General features: G+C 52.5%; 1 protein-coding gene across 1 annotated transcript in view; it reads right to left on the reverse strand.

Annotated features, from left to right (window-relative positions):
* HIVEP3 (human immunodeficiency virus type I enhancer binding protein 3) overlaps positions 1 to 24,906 on the reverse strand; it is a 97,036-nt gene that overhangs the window by 13,390 nt on the left and 58,740 nt on the right. The window contains 1 exon segment of the mRNA XM_008583036.1: positions 739 to 914. Within this exon segment, the coding sequence (XP_008581258.1) occupies positions 739 to 914 (176 nt within the window).

Raw genomic sequence — 24,906 nt, forward strand, 5'->3', positions numbered from 1 at the left:
GTCCTACAGAAGAGCTGGCTCACGATCGCAGGGACTAGCTCTCTTGCCCACATCAGGGTGCTGGGTCACTGCAGCAGGCCGGGCCACCATCGTCATCCACCACAGCCCTCTAGGATGCAAGCCCTCAATGGCCGTCCCTGCCACCACAGGCGACTGCAGAGCCCATCCTGACCCTGATGCGGGGTGTAGCCGGGGGCAGGAGTTTGGGGGAGCAGGGCCCTGTGCTGTAGAGCTGCAGAGAAACTGGGCAGAGTAGGGACACGGTGGCAGTGGGAAGGCGGGGTGGAGGCAGGGGTGAACTCTGGCATGAGAAGTGAGAATGCGAGTGTGTTAAGTGGCTCGGAGTGGAATGGATTTCCAAACGCAAGAGTGGCAGTGACAAGTGTGGATGCTGGGGTCCATCAGATCAGTGGATAAACGGCTAAGGAGACATGCAGAAGGAAGGGGTGATGAGAGAAAATACAAAACCAGGAGCTGTGGGCAACAGTGTCTCCAGGAGGGTTGAGGTGGGGGCTGTGTGCGGGATCCAGGAGGATGGCTGTGGGCAGCCATGGGGTGCCACTGCCCCGTCTGGAGCTGGCTGCTCTGCCACTGGGTGCCAAGTGGGGTGGGAACCCAGGAAGAAGGGTGCACCAGCCCCTGGCAAAGAGGTCTGGGCCCCTGAGCTCTGTGCTGGGGCTCCCAGAGGGGAGTTCCCTGCACTGGGCAGGGGCAGTGCCCCAGCTGACTGTCTCTTACCTTTGGTTTTAAAAGCAAAGTGACAGTGCTTGCACACATAGGGCCGGACGTCAGTGTGGGTGCGGATGTGTTTCTTCAGCATGCTGGGCTTCTTGCAGCGAATTCCACACTCCTCACAAACATATTTCCCTCGGCCGCGGCCTCGCACATATACATACTCTTCGTTTGATTTGTACCTATGAGCGACAGGCGTCATAGTAAAGGAGAAAAAAAAAAGGAGGAGAAGAGGCAGGTCCCCACCTCAGAAGATGCACGCGCTTCCTAGCTCATCCAGCCCGTGGCGGACTCTGGGAGTGGAGGACGCGGAACCAGACAGGGCCACGGGGGTGGTTGGACCGAGTCGCCCTGGGATCCACCAGGGACCTTGGACAGGGGGGTGCACCTTCTTTCCTCCTCCAGAGGCAGCAGATGCTGGTGCTTCCTGCAGGGGGTATGAAGCCTCAGGTTCCCAGAGCCAGCCCCAGCAACGGATTTGGCCACAAAGAACAGCCACCATAGGCCACCAGAGAAACAGAGAGTAAAGAAATTATAAGAGCAGCAGCTCTAGCAGCTACCATTTACCAAGTGCTCACTCTGTGCCAAGCTCTTTATCAGAATTAGATCACAATCACCTCACAACGAAGAGCCCTCAAGACCCTGAGCTCAAAGGGGGTGAGAGACTTGCCCAACATCCTGCCGCCAGAAAGGGACAGAATCAGGATCCGAACTGCCCTGCCCCAAAGCTGCCCACCTCCCACGTGTGGGAGTAAATAGTAAAGCAGCCTGCCAGGAAGCCCCCCGGCATTCATGTCAGGGGAGGTATCAGGGACCACCATTATTTCCCTGGTCTTGGAGTTTGGAAATCAGGAGCCCGGTGCCGTTTCCCTCACCCCCACCTCAGGCAGGAAGCTCTGCAGGACCCAGATCCCCAGCCACCTTGCCTCATCACTTGGGGCTACATTAGGAAGTGCCACTAGCTTTCAGAAGCCTCGTGGGGTGCCCAGCCCACCTGCTAGGGCTAGAGCCACAGTTACCCCGAGACCTGAATCAGAATGCTCAGGAAACCCATGAGTCCCACAGGCTCAATAGGATCATTATCAAACTGTCTTGTTGGTCTAATGTTATAAATGTACAAGTCTCCAGACGGGGATGGGGAAGGCCATGGTGGGCGACGGGGCTGAGAGGAAACCCAGGCATGCTTCCAGGAGGAAGAGATTTCTGCCTCATGAGGCTGTGGATCGGCTGGAGTGGCACTCCGGAGGACTTGTGGCCCCCGCTGGCCGAGCACGCCTTTCCAGTCCCAGCAAGAGCTGCCCGTGTCCCATACTCACACCCCACAACACACCCTGGCCCAGTGGGTTCAGCACCCAAACTCCGGGGGTGAGCGCAGTGGGGCAGGGAGGTGTCTGAACGGAGGTAAGGAAGTGACAGCGTGGGGACTCAATCCTGATCTGCTGGAGCCATCACCACACAGCCAAGAGGATGCCACAAGGATGGGCTTGAAAGAGGGACTCTAAGATAGGGAGCCTGCAGGCAGCAGCAGGACGATCACCCCCACACCCCACATGCACACTCATACCCCACAATCACACAACACCCTCACCCTCACACACACTCATACCCCACAATCACACAACACCCTCACACATACACCCACAATCACACAACACCCTCACCCTCATACACACCCACAATCACACAACACCCTCACACACACACACCCGCAATCACCACACCCTCACACTCACTCACACCCACAATCACACAACACCCTCACACACACTCACACTCCACAATCACACACCTTCACACTTACATATGCTCACACCCCTCACACAACACCCTCACACTCAGTCATACACACCCACACACAACACCCTCACATACACATACACCCACAATCACACAACACCCTCACACTCACACACACCCACAATTACACAACACCCTCACCCTTACACACACTCACACCCCACAATCACACACCCTCACACTTACATATGCTCACACCCCACACACAACACCTTCACACTCAGTCACACACACTCATACCTCCATAAGCACACCTTCACGCACACACACAACACCCTCACACTCACAGTGATACACCGTGACACACGGGTGGCCATCTGTATGGGGCAGGGGTCAGAATGAGGGAGAAACAAATATCAAAGTTTTCAACTTGGGTAGCTCACAAGGCACCACTGGAGGGAAGCCATGGAGGACCCAAGTTTTAACTGCTTAGTGTGAGATGCCCGTGAGAAAGACAGAAGTCTGCTGGGCTCAGGAGACGACGAGCAGATCTGTGAAGAGGAAGATGACCATACAAGAGAGCATGAACAGCCACGGACAGAGGCCTGGGTGGCACCCAAATGTAAGGGTGGGCAGGAAAAATGGCACCAAAACCCGCCCCCAAACAGAGAAAGGTCAGAGATGTATGGAACCAGGAGAGCACTGCGGCTTGGAAGCCAAGAGGGAAGGGTTTGGAGGAGGAGGAGGTCTGCAGAGTTGAATGTCACAGGGAGCTCGAGGAGGATGGCTGCTGAGGGCCCAGACCTTCTCAGAGGGCAGCCCTGGTCAAACGACCTGGAGCCTGTGGCTTCTCTGCTCCTTGAAGACCAGGACCAGGGCTTGTCCAAGTCTGTGGTGCCCAAAGGGCCCAGCCCAGGGACAGGTGTGCAGCTGCTGTCTGTCAGTGTGGTCTGGAACTCCTCCCACCTGAGGCCGACCCCACATCCAGCTCAGGATCGGTCCCCTCCTGCCTGCGCAGAGGGCCCACCCTATCAGCTGTCCTCTCCTGGCACCTTCCACCACCACAGACACAGGCTTGGCTCTCTCCCATCACAAGCCAACCAACCCCAAATTGTGGTGCCCAAAGGGCCCAGCCCAGGGACAGGTGTGCGGCTGCTGTCTGTCAGTGTGGTCTGGAACTCCTCCCACCTGAGGCCGACCCCACATCCAGCTCAGGATCGGTCCCCTCCTGCCTGCGCAGAGGGCCCACCCTATCAGCTGTCCTCTCCTGGCACCTTCCACCACCACAGACACAGGCTTGGCTCTCTCCCATCACAAGCCAACCAACCCCAAAGTCCCCCCAGACCCCAATCCCTCTCCAGTTCCGGCTGCCTCTGCTTTCCGGCACAGCCCAAACCTGGAAGGCTGTCACGCTTGCTGTGAACACCCCCTCATCACTCCATGCTGCCCGGCCCATGCAGTCCAGCTCTGCTGCCTGGCTGTCCTGGCCAAGGCCACAGGCTGCTAAACCCAAAGGACTTTCACCTTCCCCCATCTGCCCATGGCTGTCTCCTTTGCGAGCTCCTTCTTTGCGCACCCCTTCCCATGCTGGCGCTCCCCAGGTTCCACCCTGGGCTCTTCTCACCTCACACCTTCCCCTGGGACTCTCCACCTGGGCGGTGATGGCTCCCCCTTCTCTCTACAGCTCTGGGTGCCTTGCCCTCCACTCCACTGCCCTTGGCCCCGCTTCTCCCCTGGTGGTCCTCAGGCGCCGCATACCCACGTGCCCAGAACCATGTTTCCAAGTCCCTCCACCTCCAGCATCTCCTCCTGGGTCCCTGTCTCCTCTATGCTGTTGGCCAGGCTGGCAGGCTGGCTTCATCTTCAGTGGCTCCTTTTCCTCCACTCTCCATATTCAATCCATCACAACCGTCAATGCTCCATCCAGCACGTGCTCCAACAATGTCCATCTCTCTACCTCCAGGAGCCCAGGCCACCATCCTCTCTCCTACAGCACTGCATCCTTTCTTCACAAAACAGCCAGAGGGAGCTTCTACAAAATACATCTGGGTCCTGCCACTGGTTCCAGCCTAGGGGCCCCATTCAGTGCTTCTTCCACTACCCTCAGAACAAAACCCTACCCCTTCACTTGGCCCAGAGGGCCCAGGGCACCATCTGGCCCTGGCTATCTCTGCAGCTCATGTCTCACTGATTCTCACTGGTCCCTCATCCCCTGCTGCACTCTCCCTCCAGCCATATCAACTGTCATGTCACCTGGGATCTCAAAGTCCCTGCCCTCTGGTCTACCCCACGCCAGCATCAGCCCCTCTCCTGCCTGACCAGCTCTTCTGCTCCTTCAGGGCTTTGCCCAAAGGTCTCTTCCTTCCTTCAGGAGGCTCTTCCACTTCCCTCCTCTGGGCCTGGGGGTCTCGCCCACTCCTCCTTCAAGGCACTTGTCAAGCTGTGCATACTGCAATGGCCTGTTCACAAGTGTAGTCCCCATCACCTCTGCGAGGTCTACGTTCTGGCTCCTGTTGGAACTTGCTGGGTTACCCTGGGCAAGTCACTTTCCTTCCCTTCATGAGAGAGGGAATCTTCGTTGTCCTTAGACATAGCAAAGAATGTCACATGCCTGACATCATCCCCCTGCCCATCAATACTTTTATCATTGTTCCTATTTTATAGAAAAGGGAATCAATCTGATGAGTTCATGGGACAAGGCCAAGACTACTCAGCCAGTGATCTTTCCACTCGGCACCCTATCCCCACGCAGACTTGCTGCACAAACACTTTTAGATGACATTGACCATGGTTCCCATAGCACCTTCCTTCTCCGGGCTTCCCAGGGCCTATAACCCTGCAGACAAATAAGAATGGCATCATTCTCCACTAGCCCTTTCTGGAAGGTCACCAGCCCTGGAGTGGAACCCCCAGGTGTTACCAGCTGCAGAGAAATGCCCTTTAAAGAGCCAGGGCAGGAAACCAGAAAAGCATGGTGAGGGTCCTTCCTCCCAGGTCTGCTGGCCCCTCTCCTCCTCCACCCAAGGATTCCTTGGAGGCCTAAGGCACAGGCTGCTCCTTACCCAAGGGACAACTGACCAACCCCCTACCTGTTCCAAGGCTGCAAGACAGTCTACTGCTGACAGGCCTGGTGGGGCTGACGCAAGGGGACTCTGCAGAGCAGGGCTACAGCTCTGGTCTCCTGACCTATGGCCATGGCACTAGGGGTCCCAGAAGCTTTCTGTCCAGCTGCCTGGGGTCAGGAGAGGATCAAGGCCGCCAGGAGGGGTGTGGAGCTGCCAGGCTCTTCCTGGATGGCTCTGTTTTCATTCCTGTAGCTGAAAGACTCATGCACTCCAAGGAAAAGAAAACAATTCTTAAGCAACCCCTTGATCAGGAGGGTCTTATTTTCTTCATCTTATAAAGAAAGAGAGAGAGAGGTTGAGTGTCTTGCCCAGAGTTACAAGGCAGCTACAAAGTGGGAAGCAGGGACTGGAACCCTGACCTGACTCCAGTGCTTGGAAGCACATCATGGCTTGACCTAGTTTGAGGTCCTCTCCTGCCCTCGGCAACTTCTCCTCCAATCCCATGGCTGGTGATACTGAGCTGCCTGACTGTGAACAATCAGCACATGACACCTTCAGTTGTGGCTCTAGACCCTTCCGAGGCGTTTCTAAAACCCGCACCTCCCACCAAGCACACAGGAACTTGGAGCAGACCCCCCAAAGGAGATGACATGTCCCTCTGCTCAAGGTTCCAGAAGAGGGCTGTGGTTTAATTAAATGGCACTTCAGACAAGGTGATGGATGAGGTCGTTGTTCCTGGACTCTGAATTTGACAAATACTCAGCAGCGAAGCTGCTCTGTAAGGCAGTAAGCTCCCTGTCACTAGCACGGTTCACCCAGGGGCCAGGTGAACAGGCTGGGAGATCCTCTGGCAGGAGGGATTTATGTGCCCATGTGCCCATGTCATGTCCAACCCAGTGACAGACGGGCTTTAGGTGGATTAGCTTGTTTACTCCTGCAACAACATTGTGAAATGGATGTATTTATTTCATTAACTATTCTATGTGTATTTCAATAAGTATAAATAGATATTGTATAGCTCTTACTAGGGGCCAAGCATCATTTAAAATGCGTTACATGCATTAACCTCATTTAAATCACAGGACAGCCCTATGAGACAGGGGCTCTAATCATTCCCATTTACACATGAGAAAACAGAGTGGTAGAGCAATTAAGTTACCTGCCCAAGATGACACAGCCGGTTAGTTAATGGAACCAGAATTTGAACCCAGGTCACCTGGCTACAAAGTTCGGGTGCTTAACTACTGTGCAATTCTGTTTTAAAAAAAACATTGTGTAGGGCCAGCCCGGTGGCGCACTGGAGAGTGCGCCGCTTGGGAGCGCGGCGGCGCTCCCGTCGAAGGTTCGGATCCCATGTGGAGACCGGTTCCCGCTCACTGGCTGAGCGTGGTGCGGGCGCAACACCGAGGGTTGCGATCCCGTTGCCGGTCAGTAAAAAAGACAAAAAGGAAAAAAAAAAACATTGTGTAAGTCAAATAAAATACAAGGAGAGGCAGATCCAGTCTGGAACTAAACTTCTGGCTCAAACTAACTTCCTCAAGGTGATGTAGATAGTGCATAGGGGCATATCTGACCTTCAAGCCCACGACTTTTCTCTTCACCCAACTGCATCATTCTCTTAAATGAGAGGGTAAACTCAATGGCTTCCAAGCTGCCCTCCTAATATGAGATTCTCTGATGCTATTCTGCATATATATTATTGACTTTGCCATGTATTTTTACTATTTAATCATAAAACTCTTGCCTCTCTTTCAAATTTGGATATTTTCAAGGATTGCCAAATTTCTGATTTTATTATGATCTTGTTGCCAAATACGCTTCCCCCCAGGGGCATGCAACTTGGGTATGTATAATCATGCAAAGCTAAGAGGAAGACGGGATTAGAAAGGCACACTCTGTCACTTCGAGACCCACTTTCGTGGGCAGTCTGCATCCTGTGAAGCGGGGTCCAGGGCTGGTTCCCAGTGGTCACTTTGACCTGGAAGGTCTAGCCAAGTGAGCTGGCTGGTTTGCCTGCGGTGACATGCTGCCCCCCCAGTGAAACTCAAAAAGGAAGGGACGCCTGTGGGAAGAGGAGCAAGTGCCAGGCGGCATAGCCTGCTGAGCTGTGTATCTGCTAAAAATATTCAGTTGCCAGGAGGTAGGAAACACACCCCTTGGTGAAAAATGAACCAAGAAGATCGAATTGTGGGTCATAGGGGAAGTTCACACTGGGTTCTAGGGACATCCCAGATTCTCCTTTTGTCAAGGTTCTGCAGAAATGACATCATGTTGCAACATCCGGGGTGGGGGGCATTTAATGCCAGGAGTTCCACGGCACTCACGTAATCCAAGCAGAGGCACAGAGCCCACTGCGAGCGGTATTCTGTGCATTTGCCTAGCAATATTACTAAGGCTTGGTCTGAGCCTGGGGCTGGGCCAGGGCCAGAAATATAAAGCTAAATAAATCTCAAGTGTGACTAACAGGCACTTAAAAGATCATAAAACAAAGAGATAGAAACAGTAATACAGACAATGTACAAAGTGCCCTGGATGATCAGAGAAGGCTTTTGGAGAAGCAGTGCCTTTCAACCAGTGGGTTGGGTCTCAGATGGCTTTTGGAGAAGACGTGGATGAGCAGGGTCTGACTCATGCAACTCCTGTTTTGTGAACCCTTGTCTGGATGCAGCATGGAGGATGGCATGGACAGGGAGGCCTGGAGGCCGGGAGGCCAGGATGTTGTAACTGTATAGAGCCCAAGCTGGGGCAAAGGCAAGGGCAGGAGGAAAGAGGACATGGATTTGGGAGAGTTCAGCAGTGGCCTGACAGACAGACAGGACTTGGGCTACCAAGGCAAGCCCCTGCCCATTTTGCAGGCTTGCTACCTCGAAGTGGCATTCTCACCATTTCCTCAGTTTTACTATTGTGGTTTCTCATACTAGAAAAACAGCTCCCAGCGTCAGCTGCTGAGAAGTCAGCAGCAGCTCAGGGCTGTGGCACCCAGCACAGCTCTAAGAACAGGAAGAGCCTTTATTCTACAGAACTGGGCACAGTGGATGGAGAGGCTATGGAACAACTTCTCAATGACCAAGTGCAGATGCCTAAGAACCAGCAAGCAGGCACCAAGCCTGGGCTGCAGCCAGCTTGTGTCTGAAGAATGCAGCCCAGGCCCCATTTCCGACCAGACAGCGAGGTTTGGGAGGTGGGCAGGAAGCTAGAAGCTGGGCCCTTCATGTTCAGAGGGGTGAAGCTGCCAGAGAGGAGCGGACTCCTTAAATGAGGACATTAAGTGGAGCTGCTCCAGCCTTCAGCAGCCCAGGCCTGCAGGGCTGTGGAACAGCAACTTTCAAACTGTGCTCAGGATTCATGGCGGGTGAGGGTGGGGAGGCTGAGTAGTGGGTTTCTGGGGTCTTCCTCCCTCAACCATAGTAGGTCCGTATCGAGTTGTTTTTCAGAGTGGGTATCTATGTAAACTGAACTTTGTAAAAAAGAGTTCTAAGAATTTAGAAATGATTTGAAAGTTACTGTTAGATGGGACATTCACACTTGGAAGGCCCATCAAATCTCTGACTATTGGTGTGGGCAAGGGCCTCGTGCATCCTCGGATTTGGCCATTTTCAGATGGATTCTGTCAATGCCCTCCCACAGGGTATGCACCTCCTGCAGGGGCTCACGGTTTCCCAGGCAATTCCTGCCACCTCTGGGCAGCACTCCTGCTAGTGAGCTTAACTTGTCAACCTGTGCTTGCACCTGGAGTCTGAGCATTGGCTAGTCCAGCTCCTCTTTCACATCACAGTCTCCAAAAGATACAATGCTACTTGAGACTTCTTTCTCCAGACTTAGCATTTCCAATCCTCAAACAATTCTGCATGAGATGGATTTCTTCCCAGACTGCCCATCTTTTCTGGGACCCATCCAACTTGTCCTTATTAAGGTGGAATGACCCAGGGTGGCCAGAGGCCCCAGATGGGTCTGGAGCCAGGCTAGCCTGAGGCAGGAGCATGGTGTCATCTCTCAAATGTTCTTCTGGCCTCACTTCCTGGTGTCACAGACAGGAAACAGACCCAGAATGGGGAAGTGACCAGACTCTGGAGATACCTCCTGCTTGGCTGGCACTCAGGGGCTGGTGCCATACACCACGCAGACAGCCAGAGCTGGGAGGGCCGAGGCCTCCACTCCTGCCTGAGCTCACAGTTACCAGGCACTTGCCCTATGCCAGGCTTTGTGCAAACGTTTTCTATGTGATATCTCTTTTCCTCTTTGTTCAGATTTATGAAGTCATGTCCTATTCTTTACTAAAAAGCACTATAAACAAGTCAACCAGGGTCAGAAGTGCAATCTTTTTATCACAGAAAAAGAACTAGCTATCATTTGTTGAGTGCTTACTCTGGCAGCCACCTTTCATAGGAATTATATTGTAAAAGCCTTGGCACAATTCTATATAACAGCCCCAAGTACACATAGCAGGAATTAAGGCTAGAAGGTCATCTTGAGGCTGGCTTGGAAAAGCCTTGAATGCCCAGCTCAAAAGTTCAGGCTGTGTTTTGCAGGGAGTGAGGGACGGGAAGGTGTGCAGTCAGAGGCAGAACCTGTGGGGCTGCAATCAGAAGCACCCCTTGGGGGCTGTGTGTAGCAGCAGCCAGAGGGGAAGCTGACCAAGACTGTCTATAGTAGCAGCTAACAAAGCATGTGTATACACTAGGGGCGTGACCAATGCTCATGGGCCAATGGCTATGCAGACACAGGGCCGCTGCAACCCGAGAGACCTCAGCATTCCCAGCTGAACAGACACACATATACACTGAGATACAAATCAGGTGAGAACAGGCTGTGACCAGTTTTAAAATACCACAGTGAATGCCAGGCATCATCACTGGGAAGGCTGTGAAATAGCATCAACCCAACTGAGTTGGCAAGCCTTTCCCAAACATCAGAAGGCACTGGGGTACCTCCACAAGGCAGGTCAGACCCTTCGGTAGCTGGCGCGTGGTAAGGTGTCTGGCTGGAATCCCTCACAGCTGTTCTCACAGCTTAAACCTGAAGAACGTATGAGGGGACAGACACCAGTCCTGAGGGGAAGGAAAGAGAGGGCATTCTAATTGTCCTAAGTAGCTGGCGCGTGGTAAGGTGTCTGGCTGGAATCCCTCACAGCTGTTCTCACAGCTTAAACCTGAAGATCGTATGAGGGGACAGACACCAGTCCTGAGGGGAAGGAAAGAGAGGGCATTCTAATTGTCCTACGATGGCAGCTACCTTCTCGCTCTGTGCCCTGAGCCAACTTCTCATCACCTACCAGGAGTAGAAGAGAAACCAGGCTAACAGAAAACCTGTCCTCAGACACCTCAGGTCACAGGTGTGGCCACAGTCAGCCTCTTGGGAGGTAGCTCAGCTGACAGGCAGAATCAGGACAGAGAGGAAGATTTGGGCTCATTTCAAGAGAGAATGTTCTGAATTCCACAGCTACAAACTTGGAGAAAAGCAAGCTCGTGTGGTAGTGAGCTCCCCGACAGGGGTAGTGTTCAGGCACAGGCTAAATGACCTCCAAAGTCTGGGGTGAAATAGATTCCTGTGCTGGGAGGGAGGCTGGACTCAAGGTCCAAAGGTTTTAGTTGGACTGTAACTGGACACAGCGTCCACACTGGCACTCCAGCCACAAACAGCTGGTGGGTGGGTGGGAAACAGGAAGGAAGGAAGGGTGTGGTCATGGCTCAGAGGGCTGAGGTGACCTGTCTGATTCAGATGCTGCAGAGCACAGTGGTTAGGCACGGGGGGAGGGGGAGGGTGTTAATAACTCAGACTGCAGTGTTCAAATCCTCCCTTCTTCCCACCAGCTGTGTGACCCTGGCAAGCACCGCCCATGTTGGGGCTGGCGACTGCCCAGAGCAGCTGGCTGTCAGCTGTGGCTGTGCAACGGTTTTATTATTACACCTCCTGGCTATTATTCCAAGGCTGAGCCACCCCTTCTAGCAAAAGCCCTATTCCTCTAAGCCTCTCTGTGGAATTGTGATTTTCTCACCTCAGAGCAGGTTTTCAATGTGGCAAGCTATTTAGGGATGCCTGTTGTGAACCTTCTGAGGGAGGAAGAATCCTTCTGTGAGCCCAGTGGCTGCCCCTCAGGTGACTAGCAAGTCTGCACGTTGCTGCCCTGATAGGTGTTTGTCCACATCTCCTCTTCCCTGACTCCTCCCAGAGTTGCTCCATATAATACAGCCTCTCAGCACATCACCCTGTCTGGAATTTTCTCCTTCCCTCCTTTGCTTAAGTCCCAATTCTCCTCCAGAGCTCAGATCCAACCCCAGATCCTCAGAAGCTTTCCCTGACCTTCTGATGGGTCACGCGCCCCCCCCCCCCCGTACCACCTTTCCAAGGGCAGCTACTGCAGCAGAAAAGAGAGTTGGGCTTAGGAGCCAAAACTCCTGAGACTTAGGAGCCAGAACTGCTGAGGCTGAAGCTTATTAGCTATGTAACCTTGGGCAGATTATTTAACCTCTCTGTGTCTCAGTTTCTTCTGTAAAATAGGGATAATATCCTATTTCTTGACCTGGGGAAAACTGGGCATGGTTACATGGGTCTGTTCACTCTGTAATAGCTCATGGAGCTGTATATTTACATCTTGGATTGTTTTTTGAACAACATGTGACCACCCTGGTGCAGCAAGCCACCAAAGGATCTTCTTTATTTTCTGCTGGAGTATGAAGCAACACCTTTGAGCTCCTTGTTGTCTTTGTGATTAAGTTAAGAGGAAAGTCTCTCCAGTCTGACGGTGTTGCTATAACATGTGACCACCCTGGTGCAGCAAGCCACCAAAGGATCTTCTTTATTTTCTGCTGGAGTATGAAGCAACACCTTTGGGCTCCTTGTTGTCTTTGTGATTAAGTTAAGAGGAAAGTCTCTCCAGTCTGACGGTGTTGCTAATGATGCCTTCGCTTGTGGCTAACTGGATGCAACAGAACCGTTCAGCTATTTTCTGCACCGGACAGACAACAGCGATGACAATAATACATCCGACCATCTGTGATCCTTTAGCACTTAACAATGCGTCTTCCTAATTACAGTACCTCATTTATCCCCTACTAGAAATCAGTGAGGGGGGTAATGTTATTCCTCTTTTTCAGATGAGGAAATGGAGACTCAGAGAGGTAAAGCCACTTGCCAGAGGCCACACAGCCAGTGAAGTAGCAGACAAAGGGCACCAATCCCCTGTTCCTCTCTGGATTAAACATTGTCTGGCTCTCACAGCTGGAGAAGATGCTGCTGGTGGGAGGAGTGTTCTCCAGAGATAGAAAGATAACTGGAAAGCAGAGGGGATGCCTCCCCACTGCAAACCCCATATCTCACATGGGTCCCAGGGAAGTACCAGCATCATGATGATCATCATTGTCATCATCATCTTCATCTACAGCATTCACTGGGCCACTTGGGGCCTGGCCCTGGGCAAAGGGAGGGGCAGAAACAGGGTTTCATCAGGGGCTTGCCATGCAGTCAGAGGAAGCAGAGAGTAGGGCACCCTAGTTAGTGGCAGTGGGGTGTGAAGGAAAGCACACAAGCTTTGTAGCCAAACAGGGCTGAGTGTGGATCCCAGCTCTGTCCCTTACTACCTAGGTGGCCATGGGCAGGCTCCTTTGCCTCTCTGAGTTTAGTGCTTAGTTCTGTGTCTGGGGCACAGCAGGCCCTTGATAAACAATGGCTGCTTGACTGCGGATGGGGCGGAGGGTGGGCAGCAGGGCAGGATGACTGCCTATGGATCAGGCTAAGTCCCCAAGGGCCACATGCTGCAGCTCAATCAGTGGTCACCAGAGGTTCAGTAAGTTTCCTGAGGTTCCTCTTGAGCGTGCAAAGTGAGGGCTGCTGGAAGATGGCAGGTGGGGCTGAAGCACCCAGGAAACTGTCTCCCCCACCCCTCTATGTGCTAGAACCAGGCTCCCCTCAGGGTTTGAAAACAGTAAATTCAGGGCACAGAAAAGCAATGACTGCTATTTTCACCAGGCTGAGAACTAATGGAGAAGGGTCCCACAGACAGCACAGGAGCCACTCTCAAGAGGGGCTGGCTGCATTCTCAGAACAGACACACCAGAATGGTTTTAAGTAAGGAGACTCCAAGCATTGAAGAGAGCCTGTGCTCACCCCCTGAAGCCATGAGGCTTTGTGCAGTCAAGAAAGTGACTGAAGCCCAGAGAGGGTGAGGGCTTTACCCAAGGTCACACAGCCATTGGCAGCAGAGCCAGGACTATGACCCAAGATTCCTTCTTCCTGAGGTGGGGCTGACCTTGCTGTGGATGACCACTTGCTCCCCACATGCCTCCCGCACCAGGCCCCTGCCCAGTGGAGAACTGAGTCAATACAGTGTCTCAGAAAGCCTGTGGGCAGCTCTCCAGCAGCACTGGCCCAGCCTGGATGAAGTGTCACTTACAAATGCTATTTAAAGCATGTGTAGTACCTTTCAGAGCAACCAGCAGCAAGAAAGCAACCCTGTGGCTAGAATTAAGTCCAGATGAGATGCAAGTCACTGCTAAATGACCGAAAGAGAACAGATTCTGCTAATATTTACTGCTGATGTACTCGGTGTTTGCTGTGAGTGGTGGCAGATGCTCAAGTGTCCTCTAGCCTCCTGGTTTTTCACAACAGCCCTGTGAGGTAGAGATCGTTGTCCCTTTTCCACAGATGGGGAAACTGAGCTCAGAGAGGCACAGCGACTTGCCCTTAACCACACTTCTAGTAAGTGGCCACCAAATCATGCCAAACACCATTCTGATCAGGCCCACTGTCTACATGTTTAAACTTCCTTATTTTAAATGATTTAAGAATTTTATTGAGTATATTTTCCCTGCCTATGGGCTCCAAAGCTGGCCATCAGGTGAAGCTTCCATTTATCTGAATCAAATAGAAAATAATAAAGTCAAGATGAGGTAACATAACAGGGCCAGGGGGTTGGGAAGAAGAGATGATGTCTAGCAGGCAGTGGCAGGGTGGGAGAAGGCTAGAGAGACTCCACGGGATGGGGGTGCTTGGTCTGGGCGTTGAAGGACAGGCCTACTGCGGGCATCTGGAGATGAAGAGAAGAGAGGGCCCTCAGGTGGAGTGGACAGCAGGAGTAGAGGCATGGAGGCGGAGAAGTGGGGACCCACTGAGGGAACGGTTTGGCTGGGCAGAGCGGAGCCCCAGGAGGTAGTCTGGGGCACAATCAGCCACGGGGGGCTTTGGAGGGCACTGGAGAGCTAGGCTTCAGGGCCAACAATTTGATGGAGTTGCAGGAACACCAGGCTTTGGGGATTTAAAAAACAGCCAAACATGCATGGAGTGTTTATAGTTTACCATAACTTTCTTTATTCATTCCCATTCTCCCCTCACAAAATGAGATGAGTGATACAGTCTCTTCCATTTGCTGGAAAAGAGACAGGGCTCGTTTCCCCACACCCTGCTGACACCTGCAACCCGATCACCAATCACTGGCTCTCAGGCCCCTCCCCGCCTGCCTACCTCTCCCCTCCCCTCTGACCACCCCCACTCACCTGCCTCTACCTCCCCCACTCCAGCCGTCCAGCACCCCTTTCCTCCAAGGTGCTAACACTCTGGCTGGCTCCCGACATTTGCCTTTGCTGGTTCCTCCATCTGGAACAATGCTTTCTGCCCTCCCCTCCCCATGCCTTTGTTAACTGCCCCTCAGACCTCAGCGCAGATGCCACGCCCTCAGAGTGCTTCCTGAGCATTCTCTGACCCCCTGTCCAGTGGCCTCACGTGTGCAGCCGTCCAGGCAGTCCTTGGGGCTGCAGGACTCAGGAAGCTAACGTGTATTGAGCATTGCTGTGTACCCAGCTCCACACAGTTCTCAGAACGACCCACGCTGTGGTCACTATTACTCCCCCCATTTTGCAGATGAGAGAGGGACATAGAGAGGGGTCGAGTAACTTGCCCAAGGTCAAACACCCAGCAGCTTCCTCCCAGGCACTAACTGCCTCTCTGTGTGTCCCTGTGGGTTCCGAGCTGCTCCGTCCGGGTTGTGCTTTCATAGCTGTCATCTCATGTAGCCCTCACCTTGACTCTGGGAGGCAGCATCATTCCTGCCACCCTCCACACCAGGAGTGCCTTGCAGACACTGGCTAAGCAGCTTGCCCCACATCACACAGCCCACAGGGCAGAGCTGAGGCCGTGTCCAGGGCTCTTGGACTCGACGCAGCAATTGCCCCCGAGGCTGCAGAAGACGGTCCAGACCAGGGAGCCCAGCCTCCAGCCATTCACTGACTCAACGGAAGTGATCTTCCCAGAAACTGCACAAAGGCCACACCAGAGACCCACATTTTGGTGCTGCAGGTGCCTGAGTGAGGAAGGCTGGAGCCAGTGGTCAGACACAGGCCTCCGGAGCACAGCCTGCAGCTCCACCCCCACCGAGCTGCAACCTAAGTGCCACAGTCACTAGCTCGCAGGTTGCATGTGTTGGTTATATTTTTCTAACACACATTAAAATAAAAAATGACAAATGTAGTTAAGGAGTATTAAGGAGTATTTTAGTATCTTTAGGAGTAAGCAACCTAAAATCACCTGATGGTTTCCTTCACCCAGATAGCCACCAACACCAAGCACCCGCTAGCAGTAAGCATGGAAAGGCGGGTAGGAGCAAAGTGCCAGGAGTCCAGTGAGGGAATGACATGGGAATTCCAGGAAGAATGGAGCCAATATTCTAAACAACATATTTTATTAAGACCAGAAATGGGAATGCGGTGGGAGGTGGAAAAAAGGGGAGAAAAAGTTAGTTTGAGCTGCCTTCTCCCAGCTTTAGAGCTGGGTGGGCTCTGCCCAGCCACTGGAGGTAGAGGTCAAGTGGGGTGCAGGGTGGAGAAGGTGTGGCGGTGGGTTTTGTCAAACACTAAGGAGCCCCTTGTGTCTGTTTTCCCATCTGTACCCCTTTTCTCCTCCCCAAATCACTATGCTGTAGTTTAAAAATAAAAGTATGTGCACGTCACATGTCTATACATGTGACATCGAGGCTAGAGTGGCGCTGTAGGGACATGGATAGGGTGTCTGCTGTGTGCCTGCACTGTGCTTGGGGCTTTATTCCCACAGCAACTGTGAGAGGTAGGTATTATTCTCCCCATTCCAGAGACAAGAAGACTGAGGCCCAGACAATTTAAGACAAGAAGACCAAGGCCTAGACAATTTAAGCTATCAGACCCAAGCCTGCAGGTAAGAAGTGGCAGAGGCAGGACCAGAATGACATCCGTCAAACCTCGAAAGTCCCCCTGGGTTTCCTCCACTCACAGGGACAGGTAGGTCAGCTGCAGCGGGGACTGGCAGGTACTGGGTGTGGGAGGTGGCGGTCAGTTCCAGCAGTGGGGAGCAGGTGGGTTCTGCGGGCCCAGCTGCTGAGATCTTACGGTGGGGTCAGGGATCAGGGCTGGTACAGTGGGGCGGGGAGGGCAGGGAGCTAGATGCGGCTTGGGGACCACCAAGTACTGGGAGCCAGTGGCCTCAGGGATGTGGGCTGGGCAGGGGGGACAGATGAGGCGGGCAGGGGCTCTGGAGAGGCTGGTCGGGGCTGAAGCAAGCGGGCACTCTGGCTGGCCCAGGAGGGCAGAGGCAGGATTAGGACGGCAGGTGACTGCTGACACAATCTTTATCCCACACCCCACTTCTGAAACGCTCCATGGGCTCTACTTTTAAAACCATTCAGAATCTGACTCCTTGTCACCCCCCTGCTGCCAGCCGCCACCACATTCCCTCAGATTATGGTCACAGCCTCCTAATGGCTTCCACTTTCATCCCTTTTAGTGTATTCCCACCTCAGCAGCTAGACGACCCTTATAAAATGTAAGAGACCCCCATTACTCCAAGGGCTCCTGTCTCACTCACAGGAAAGGCCACATCCTCACTGTGGCCAGCAAGGCCCTACAGGATGCACACCCTCCCCCACCTGTGCCACCTGCCACCTCTTTCTCTCTGCTCCTGCCACGCCAGCCCCTTGCTGTCCTTGCACAGGTCAGGCACCCCCTGCCTTGGGCCCTCCCCTTGGCTGGGACATTCAGCCCTGATGCCCATGCGACCAGCTCCTCACTTCCTTCTGGGCTTTTCACAAATGCCACCTTCTCAAGGAGGCCTTCCTTGCCCTAAATTTCAACAGCTCTCCCCCAGACTCCATATCTCCCTTCCCTGCCTTATTTTTTTCTTAGCACTTATCACTAAACATATCATATATTTACTTAGTTATTTTGTTTACTGTCTATCTACCCCATAGAATTTAAGTTCCATAAAGGCAAAACTTTTCATCTGCTTTTTTTTCTTTTTACTGTTTTAAAAATTGTGGTCAAATGCGAAAATTTACCATTTGAACCATTTGTAAGTGTGCTCTTCTGTGGCACTGAATCCATTCACATTTTTATACAACCATCACCACCATCCACCTCCAGAAAAATTTCCATCTTCCTAAACTGAAGCTCTGTACCCATTAAACACTGACACTCCGTTCCCTCCTTCTGCCGGCCCCTGCAAACCCCCATTCTGCTTTCTGTCACTGTGAATTTGACTACTCTAGGTACCTTGTATAAAGCAAAATCACACAGTATTTGTCCTTCTGTGATTGGCTTATTTCACTTAGCGTAATGCCTTCAAGATTCGTTCATATTGTAGCATGTGTCAGAGCTGCTGTCCTTTTAAAGGCTCAATAGTACTCCATCGTATGAAAAGGTCACATTTTGTTTATCTGTTTATCCATCGGTGGACACTTGGATTGCTTCCGCTTTTTGGCTACTGTAAATAATACTACTATGAACATGAACAGGTGTGTACAAGTATGAACATGGGTGTACAAATATATGTTGGAGATCCAGATTTTTTTTTTTGTCTTTTGTCTTTTTTCCGTGTCCGGCAACGGATCGCAACCCTCAGTGGGAGATCCAGATTTTTTTTTTTGTCTTTTGTCTTTTTTCCATGTCCGGCAACGGATCGCAACCCTCAGTGTTGCCCCCGTACCGGACTGGGGACTGGCAACGGGATTGCAACCCTCGGTGTTGCCAGTGAGCGGGAACCGGTCTGTATGTGGGATCTGAACCCTCGGGCGGGAGCGCCGCCACGCTTCCCAAGCGGCGCACTATCCAGTGCACCACCGGGCCGGCCCGAGATCCAGATTTAAGTTCTTTTGGGTTCACACTTGGAAGTGGAATTGCTGGATCGTACTATCATGACCATGCTGGATCATCATGGTAACTCTTTTTTTTTTTTTCTTTTTGGAGGAACCACCACACTGTTTTCCGCAGCAGCTGCACCATTTTACATTTGACCCGCACTGCACAAGGGTTCCAGTTCTCTACATCCTTGCCAACACTTGATATTCTCCATTTTTTTTATAATAGCCATTCTAAAGGTGTGAAGTGCTATCTCACTGTAGTTTGATTTGTATTTCTCTAATGATTAGTGATGTTGAGTATCTTTTCATGTGGTTATTGGCCATTTATATATCTTGTTTAGAGAAATACCTATTTAAGTATTTTGCTCATTTTTAAATTGTTTTTGTTGTTGTTGTATTATAGGAATTCTTTATATATTCTGGATACCAATGCCTTATCAAATGTATGATTTGCAAATATTTTCTCCCATTCCCTGGGTTTTGAAAGTTGAGGTGGTCTCTAAGTTCCCGCCACCTCCACCCATGATTCCTCGGGAGGAGAGGGAAGGTGCCCCCCAGGTCCAGGCAGTAAGAGCATACCCGGGCCCTGTGCTGGACAGCCAGTCCTGTCTGCAGAGCCTGCTGGAACTCTAGCCACCTCCTCACACCTGGGCCTCCCTGCAGGGACCAGAGCTTGACTCCCACCCAGGCAGCATCTCGTTGTTGTTGAAGAGAAAAGTGAGAAGACTGGGTTGGGCTTCTTCTGCCAGCGTGGCCCAATGCCAGCCAACCCAGAGGCCCAGCTCGCTGCTTTCAGTGTGTGGTACATGGCTGGAGGGCCCCTTAGTGAGGACTTGAGCAAGCATAATGCCCAGTCCCTGGTGGACCCCAAACAAAGCCCCACTATCTTTGCAGGCCACTATACTCCCCCTGTCTCAGGTAAGGGCCCAACCTTCAGGGGTCTGTCAGAAAAGTGGGGCCGACTAATGGCATGTTGGCCTTAGAAGGGGGAAGGAAGAGAGCCTGGCCCAGTGTGGGGCATCGAAGGGTCACTGTTCGGCTCTTTCCTGCAGCAACTAGGCCCCATGGAGACCCTGCTGGAGTCCGGGCTGGGATGTCCTGCTGCCCAGTGGGGGCCACAGCTGGCCTAAGTCCGTGCCACTGCTGCCTCCTTCCAGCCCTGGGGTTGCTTCTCCACCGGTGGCTGGCTCCCCAGAGGAAACTTTGTTCCTGTGGTCCAGACTCATTCAAGCTGCCACCTCCCCCTCAGCCCACCCAGTGCCTCCTTCTCCATCCAAACATGGAGGAGGACACAAGTCTCCAGCTGTCCCTTTGGGGCTGCCCTCGTCATCAGAAGGGTTCACCACTCACTGCCGTGGGTGAACAAACCAGAGTCAACAGAGTGCCACCACCAGGAAGTTACAAACCTCAGGAAAATGACAGTTCTTAGAGTCTGCTGCTGAGCTCAACAGCTGAGCAGTCCCAGAAACTCCCAAGGGGAACCTTGGGGAGATGAGAACTTGGGGCATCCTTGCTGCTGGGACATTCTGAGCGCCTGCAGGAGTGTGTCTCCTCCTCTGTGCCAGGGCACAGCTCTCTTCCTCCTGAGTCAGCCCGGCCTGGCCTCCACTGGTGGGACACACTCGCTGGCCCCTAAGAATTCCGCCCTGGGCTTCGGGCTAAACACCACCAACACTGCAGACAAGCCTCCCTCACCCTCCAGGCCCTTGCCAGCTGCCTCCATTCCTTGCTGCCTTCCTTGGGGAGGTGCCCTGCCTGTCTTTGGCTCCAGTTTCTGGAAACCCTGCCCAGCTCCCTGGTGAGCCATCCTCTGGCCTCAGTCTGACAGCCTCACTCGCCAGCAGGTCACAGGCTTTGCTTACAGCCTGGCTTCTCCCTGGCTGCCTTAGGCTTGTTTTGGCTCTTGTGACCATCCTTGTCGGCTGTCACCGTACTCTTGGGAACCTGCCTGCCCTGAAAACCTGTCCCATGCTGTCCTGCTCTAAGTCCAGTCTGTCTTTGGCTGGCTACTGTACCCCAGCACCCCATTCCCCGCCCTCAAATCTCCTGCTAGCTGGGCCTTCCATCTTTGGTCTGCAAGCCACCCATGGTAACAGATGACATTGTCCACAGCACAGACCCAGAATTCTGGTTGGAGTTCAGGTCCCGCTTCCTCCTTTGGTCTGATGCCTTTAACCTCCTTTGGCCTTGGCAGACGCTGTTTGTCCAGAAACCTGCCTGGCAGCTCCCAACAGCCTCTGCCCCTTTTACATTCCTCCCTCGATTCCCGGCTTCCCCAGTCCCCTTCTTCTGAGCCATACTGTGTTATCTCTCTTTTCGAGTTTTTATTTGGAGGCGATCACAAACATACAAAAAAGGTGAAAGTAGAGTGTAAATAAACTCTTTCTTTCTGAACCATTTGAGATTAAGTTGCCACCCGGTGCCCTCTTATCTTTGAAGTCCTCAGGGTGTATTTCCTGCGGCCATGACACTTCACCAAGTACATTACATACAAACACCACGTCATTGGACCTGCTACTTCGAGAAGCAGGTACCAATATTATTCTCATTTTCCAGAAAAGAAGACTGAGCCAGAGAGACACTAAACAACTTTCTAATCAGTGGCGGAAACACAATTTGAACCCAGGTTTAGCGGTGCCAAAGCTGCACTCTTGTGACCTGCTGTTAAGCTGAGACACATGCAGGCAGGCAGTGAAGGACTTGGCTAATCAGCTCTGTCTGGCAATGGGGCTGGGGATGGAGCGGGCTGGGCTCTGGGTGTTTCCTGTGTTTGATTCTATTTAACATTCACGACAGCCCCAAGGTGTGCCTCCATGTGCAGAGTAGAGAAGGGCATCCAGGAGCACTAAGAGGTGTGTGGGGAGCATGGGGGCTTGGGTGCACCTGCAGGGTGGGGCAGGTGGGCAGGCTGGAAAGCTATAGGCACCGACTGGGCCTTTGCCCTGTAGACAGCCAGGAGCTGAGATGCTGGGGCAGGTCCCCACTCATGTCATCACAGACCCCAGCTGGGACCCAGACCATGGAGTAACTCTCTCCTCGTTTTTCCAGGTCTGTGGGGCTAGAGGACCCTCCGGAGACTTGGTGTCCCCTTTGCCCTCCTTATCCCCTCACCGTGTGTGTTCAGACAAGTCAATACCCAACGCTGGGCGCCAAAACGAAACACTCCCCAGCAGATGCCTCATCCCAGGCTAGGGCACCCTGCTAAAGGCTCCTGTCCGAGAAGGGGCACCCTGCAGACAGGCTCAGATCAGGTTCTCTGACCTTCAGAAAAGGCCAGCTTCTCCCTGGGGGGAGATGAGAGCTGACAGCCTGCATGGCCCCCTTCCCCAGGCCTTTCCCTGCAGACTGTCTCTGAGAAACAGCCCCCAGTGTTGAGTGCCAAGCTCTGCCATTTCCAAAGCCAAAACAGCTCGTCTGCTGACTAGAGCTGGAAAGATCTACACATCACATCAGGCTAGCTAAGGGTGGTACATCCAAACTACGCGGCCATCGTTCATTTGTGGGTGAGAAACTGAGGCTCACAGAGAACAGAGGAACTGCCCGAGATCACAGAGCTAATGGCAGAGTCAGGACTCAAACCCCAGTCCCCAGGCTCCAAAGCCCAAGCTTTTCCCCATATCTTCCAATTACAAATGGGGAAACTGAGACCCAGAGAGGGAAGACGACTTGTCCAAAGTCTCTAGCTCAAGGGCTGACACCACAGGACCCCCACCCTGTAGGAGACCTCATTTCAAGTGGTGTCCGAAGAGGAGAAGGTAAAGGTTTTCTGTGATTTGCACTGAGAGGATTCAGGTGGACCCGCACCCAATCCCACTGTCAGCCAGTCCATCTGTCCAACAATCCATATGTCATTTTTCTTTTTTGTTTTCAATTTTACTGTCCATGGATCAATGCAGTTACAGACTCGGAGCAGAATTTTCTATCCCCTCTGATATGCTGTCCACACACAGCCACCAAAGACACGCTCTGGCTTACAGCCTTCAGCAGCTTTCTATGGCCTGGGCAGGAGACCACCTCAGCCTGGAGGAGATGAGAATCACGTGGGTGGAGGGAAGGCGGGAAGGAAGCCAGGAAGGAAACGCCACGTTGTGGAGCACTTCCTGCGTGTCGGGTATGGGATAAGCAAGCCCATGTGATCTTATTAGTCACTTCTCATCTGGACCCTGTAAAGTAGGTATGATTATCCCCATTTAGATGAAGAAACTGAGGTTCAGAGAGCAAAGGGACTGGCTGTAACTACATTTCATTCAGCTGCAGAACAGAACAATGCCATTGCCAATACTTTCAGACAGACAAAGTGTCAAACAATTTCCCTCTCTGAAGAAGACTGTGCTGAAGGGCAGTCTCTGTGAAAATGAGGATGTAAACCTAGGAAAAGGAAGACATAAGGCTCCAGAAAGAGGAAAGCCCACATAGGAGCAAAGAGGCTCTCCAGGGCGGGGACGAAGGGGGACCCTGGGAAGCAGCCAGTGCAGCCTGGGGCTGTCTCAGCAGGATGCATGTGCCCGATGCATGTGCATGTCATGAGGGGAGATTCTGGTGTGGTGAGAATCTGCGGTTTGAATTAGCAATAAATATACACAAAACTAAGTGAGGTTCAACACGCACACAATTATTATCCACAATGAAAATAGAAAAGTTGTACAGAAAGGACAACATAACCACAGTTCACTTTACAACTTGGCTGTGAGTTATATACACTACAACCCTAATGACAGGATGGGGATGGGGGAGGGGAGCATGCAAGATGGAAAGGCTGTCAAGTCAACAGAAAAGCCGGGGAGCGTTATCTATGGAGGTAAACCAAGAGAACCAGCTAGAAGAGATGACAGTTATTGCTTCTGAGGGATGGGGGAGGGGAGCATGCAAGATGGAAAGGCTGTCAAGTCAACAGAAAAGCCGGGGAGCATTATCTATGGAGGTAAACCAAGAGAACCAGCTAGAAGAGATGACAGTTATTGCTTCTGAGGGTGGCATGGGAGGTGTGGGTGGTGGGGAGCATGGGGCAAACAGGAAGGGCACTGCTATTTTCCATAACAAAATTCATGAAACTATGTTGACTCTTCAAACTCTGTGCATGTGTAACTTTGACAGAAATAAACATTGTCTAAGAGGCTGCCTCACCCACAGGAAAGAGAGCAAGAAGCCAGCCTGATACCCCAGGACAGGAACGGAGGCTGGGACTCAGGCAGACACTGTCCAGGCCCAGAGGATGCTCCATCCCCGCTGGAGCTGCAGTCTCAGTGGGCCACTGCAAGGTGCCCCAGCCCCCTGACTCAGGAACCACAGGCAGTGCCTGCATTGAAAAATAGATTACATTTTCATAGGATGCAATGAGGTCTCCCCTGACAGGCCTCAGGGCTCTGGAGGGCTCTGGCCTCAACATACCCAGACATCAACATGCCCGACAATAGGTTTTTTTCTTTTCCATTTTACTTTCACATTTTCTTTCTTTCTTATTTATTTTTAACCATTTTCACAGTGACATAACCAGCTTTCTCGGATGCCTGGAGTAAATGTTCCCTGGGAAGTCTTTTGATTGCTCAGAAGAAAGGCTGTAGGCCAGACTAGACTAGCATCTGATATTTTTATTAGGGAGATAACCTTTACAGAGTAATAGGTTTTCCAAGAATCTAGGTGGCTTCCTGGAAACAGAAATTTCCTCCTATTTTCAAAATAGCCATTCACGAATCCATGATTGGTGAAGACCTTGAGCCCACAGGTGGCCTGGAATTGCAAAAGGTCTGGACTGAGGCTCCTCTCTGCCTCCCACCCCCCAAGCTATCAACTCTGCAGGCATCACAACCAGCACCTTGCTTTCCTCCTGTAACTACCACAGAATGTCCACTTCCCGATGCTTCGGACCACCCCAGCCCCTTCTCTAGGACTTCGCTGCTGCACAGTGCCCCTTCTCTCCCTGGCACCCTCATCTGCCCCCGTAGCACCCACACGCACGTGGATCTCTACGTTCAGACACCCATCTGCCTGACCTCACACTTCCTCCAGCTCCTACCTCCCCCAACTTCACTGCTTCCCTCCATAGCCAGCCTCTTAGGACAGGGGTTTACACATGCTGCCTCCACTCCCCATGTTAGCTTATGCCATTGGGATTCCATTGCCATGGAAACAGCTCCCATCAAGGTCACCAGTGACCCCCACGGGGATCTGTCCTGTGGATGCTTGCCTGTCCTCACGGTGCAGGCCTCTGAGCAGCGTGCAGCTCAGCCAGGCACTGCATTCTTCTCCAATTCTCTCTGTTCGTGGCCTCTAGGACCTCGC

Source organism: Galeopterus variegatus, unplaced genomic scaffold (assembly GCF_000696425.1).
Source record: "Galeopterus variegatus unplaced genomic scaffold, G_variegatus-3.0.2 Scaffold2805, whole genome shotgun sequence".
Taxonomy (NCBI): Eukaryota; Metazoa; Chordata; class Mammalia; order Dermoptera; family Cynocephalidae; genus Galeopterus; species Galeopterus variegatus.